The sequence below is a fragment of the Anguilla rostrata genome, chromosome 9 (genome assembly GCF_018555375.3).
Source record: "Anguilla rostrata isolate EN2019 chromosome 9, ASM1855537v3, whole genome shotgun sequence".
Taxonomy (NCBI): Eukaryota; Metazoa; Chordata; class Actinopteri; order Anguilliformes; family Anguillidae; genus Anguilla; species Anguilla rostrata.
In genome coordinates, this window is record NC_057941.1 from 17210825 (window position 1) to 17214696 (window position 3872).

A 3872-nucleotide genomic window follows, 5' to 3' on the forward strand; every position below is an offset into this window, starting at 1 on the left:
ACAACAGGCAAATTTACGGAGGACAGAAGGGAAAAGCATTTCCAAAAGAAACATACCGCTGCATCGTACTGATTTGCATGCGATTAAAAACAAATAGCGCACATCTGGTCCTCACGGCCTTCTTACAATAAAATGTACTTTCCTGATAGTTGGGTCCGGTACTTTTAATAACGGAGATGACAAACAAATCTGAATTATTTTATGTTATGAATAAAGTTTGATGTAAATTTTTAGTTGAATGACAATCATGGATATGTCTCGGTAAGAGCAACAAGACGCTTCATGCGACGAAGGGGAACTAATTAAAGTATACTGAAATAACTTAAAAATGCGTAAACGAATAAAGGTAAACCAGCTATCATTCCATTTTACGAAAACTCAATTCCACACTGGCGAAACCCCACTTTGTAATAAATCAGTTCGACAAAGACAATTCAGCCGAAAACTTCAGTTCTGCCTTTGTATTTTCTAATGTAATCTTAAGGTAGTGGATAAATAAAAAGCTTACCAACAGGCCTATAACCCAGTTATTCGGCTAATAGTTACCCCGTGGTTGCAACTGAGAACTGAGTAAATGGGCTAGAACAATTTGATGGTCCATATGGAAATTGCATAAATTAAACATTTTTAAAAATCGATCACGTATGGGGTTTCGATTGCACGTGCTTTCATATAAAGAAAATCACCTAGTTTACTGTAGGTACACACACTCACAAGCATCCGTATTAGACAGACGTATCTGAAGATTCTGGGAACATGGTTAAAGGCGCCGTCTATACGATTGAAGTCTAAAGAAAACGGACACGGGGTAACATTAACCCGGAGGGGTCGAAAGCGTTTCATTAAAACGTCGAGGTAGAAGTATGTTTTCCAAGAAACGACATTTTTTGGCTTCAAAAAATATTTAATGTGTAGGCGATAACCACATGACCAGGCTTAATCCCGACACACAAACATGTAGGCTACACCTGTGAATTTTGTTAACACTGTAAAAGAAAAATAAAAGCAAATATGACACTGACGATGGCAAAAAAAAAAAAAAAAAGTCATGTTATCTATAAACATTAACATATTGCGATTTTAAACTGTAACGACCACATACTGGCTGCTTTTGTGGTATTTTAACAAAAGGATTTATGGTACAGATTAACCGTTCAAATTAATGATACATAGTGGTTGAATTAAAGCTCTAACGGCGTGCAACCTGTTTGCAGGCATTTCTTGGGGTTTTTAGAACATAGGCCTACGGCAAACGAAAAAGTCACTTCTCATAAAAAAAAAAATAACGCTCAACGCGAAGACTGCCCGAAAACATTTTTAGGCCTATTAGTTTCCTCACCAAGCAACATTTATTAACACCGTTCAAATTGATGGCAAAACAATTTCCAAGTTTCGTCTCAGTAGCGTGTAACAGGGTAAAAGATTCGAGGACAAACATGAAACTCGAGTCGTTCATTGCGTTTTGTACAAATTTATTCGTTCTTTTGGAATAGAGAATGACCTTAATCTGTAGAAACAGTTTAAATAGTTCTCTGCGCCAGTGATATTCGTTAACCTGATACTGCCAAAACATATTACAGAAAAACTCACAAACCAAGAAAGAACATGTCAAAACGTACAGAGGTTCACAAGCTTCATAAAGAAAAGTAAAATACAACTATAAATAAACTTGCGCTTGCGACCCGCACAGTCTCATTACAACCTATTTAGTTCATGAAAAAAAAAAAACAACTGTACACAAATTGGACATAGCCAGCACAAATCTTGACACTACAATTTAAGTGTAAACATTGACTTGTGATAGTTTAGTTTCCCTCTCCGCTGACAAGTCTTTCTGGAGCAACACTTTCGAGTGAGGAATTAAAATGAATAGTCCCAATTCTTCTACATAAGTAGATGTCTTATAAACGCTCGTGATAAAAGGCTCTTCAAATGCAAACGAGTCCTAGTCCAAGATATGTCATTTTAAAAACTTTTTAAAATGGACAACTCAGTATGAGATGAAAAAAAATGCATTTCTTAAAAAGCAATGCGTAAAACCTCCGAATAATGTTAAAATTTCAGAGATCAATGTTCAAGTATCCGAAGTACTTAACACTCAAGTCTTTTCAAATGTGGGTGAGGGGTAGCGTTCCGTTCACTCCAGTCCCGGCGCTTTGATAGTGCTGATGAACACTGTGTAACCTACTGGTCTGCAGAGTGGAGTGATCCGCTCCGTCTCCCCCGGGAGGAAGGTACATGCTTATCATATCCCTCAGGTCCCCCAAACACGCTCTTTGGGAGTGCGAAGTGATGGCCGGAGGAGGCGAACTTGTTTCGGTCTTGCACACGGATGCCATAGAACCTAAGCCCATCGCGCTGGTGGTCTGCTGTGTGTACGCCGGAGACATGCTGTAAGTGGATGCCGCATTCATGTAGGTCTGGGCGGTTGACATCATGGGGTACTGGAGCCCGGCCATCTCATACCGGTGCATTTGCTGAATTTGTGGGCTGTTCATGCTGGGATGCTGAGGGTATCCCAACTGATCCTGCATGAGGGAATAGGCGCTGTTGGTCCATCCGTTCATGTGTGCGTAGCTGTCCATCCTCTGTCCGACGGAGACGGTATTGTTGACAGCGTTCGTTCCAGGCGCCAGTAGTCCCCCAGGCAAGGAGTACTTGTCCTTCTTGAGTAAGGTCTTGGTCTTCCTGCGGGGTCGGTATTTATAATCCGGATGCTCCTTCATGTGCATGGCTCGCAGGCGCTTTGCTTCGTCAATGAAGGGTCGCTTCTCTGCGTCGGTCAACAGTTTCCAATCTGCCCCAAGACGCTTGCTGATCTCCGAGTTGTGCATCTTAGGATTTTCCTGAGCCATCTTCCTTCGCTGGCCCCGGGACCATACCATGAAGGCGTTCATGGGCCGCTTCACGCGGTCCTGGTCGTTGGCACTGCTGTTCTTACCATTGTTGCCGCCCGAGCCCGTATTAGACTGCGGAAGCGGGCTTTTTATCTCGGTTTCCATCATGCTATACATTCAACTGCCTTTAGAGTGCTCAGTTTTACCACGAAAAAAGACAGGATCAAAATAAAAATCAAAGGGAGAGGTAGTGTTCGTAAACAATCGAAACTAAAATGTTCAAAGTTGCAGTTTATGCCAAAGCTTTGGCACTTGCCACCGTCCGCTTGTTCTCGCCTCTCTTTCTGTTCACTTGCTTGCTCCACCTCACACGGGTCTTGAGTGAACTCTGAAAACTTATCCGCCAACCTCAGCTGTTAATAGTGGATTGCCATGTGATTTGGATTGACAGCATAACAATGAGCTCCATCCTGACCAATCACAGCAGGGCATTTCAAGCCTCTATCCAAATAGATGAGCTGGACAGCATGACCTCTGGTTAGAACTCGCCAAAATAAAATTTAAATGTAATGTTAAGTGACATTTACAACACGAGTGAAGTATAATATATGTGAAACCTTAATTTACAGCTCAAAATGCTTGTTACATACAATTAATTCAATTTATATATCTTGTTAAACATAGTTAAATAACACTCGAATCTTTGCAAAAATATAAGAATAATATCAATTTGTTTCCCTTGTTTCTACATTCAAAAGGACAGTAATTTATTGAATAGCCGAACAATTACAAAAACAACAACAAAAAACATATGGTTAGTCTTAAATCGTTTTCGTACAAACCCCGCCAAAGCGACATTAATAGTTTTATAATCATTCCTAATCTAATTCACTAGCCTATATGTTTAGGGTATACACTCATTAACTTCAATTAGTTAACAGCCTATCAGCACACGGCCCTGTATTTTCGCGCACATACTCACGCTTATAAATCAAGTTGACTGGCTAACTATCTTAGCAAAAATGTTCGCTTCAC

At 40.5% G+C, this 3872-nt stretch overlaps 1 protein-coding gene across 1 annotated transcript; it reads right to left on the bottom strand.

Annotated features, from left to right (window-relative positions):
• Positions 1-1455: 1455 nt before the first annotated feature.
• Positions 1456-3588, bottom strand: LOC135263074 (transcription factor Sox-3). The gene has a single exon (XM_064350673.1). The coding sequence runs from the start codon at positions 3012-3014 to the stop codon at positions 2109-2111; it is 906 nt and encodes a 301-aa protein (XP_064206743.1). The 5' UTR covers positions 3015-3588; the 3' UTR covers positions 1456-2108.
• Positions 3589-3872: the final 284 nt, after the last annotated feature.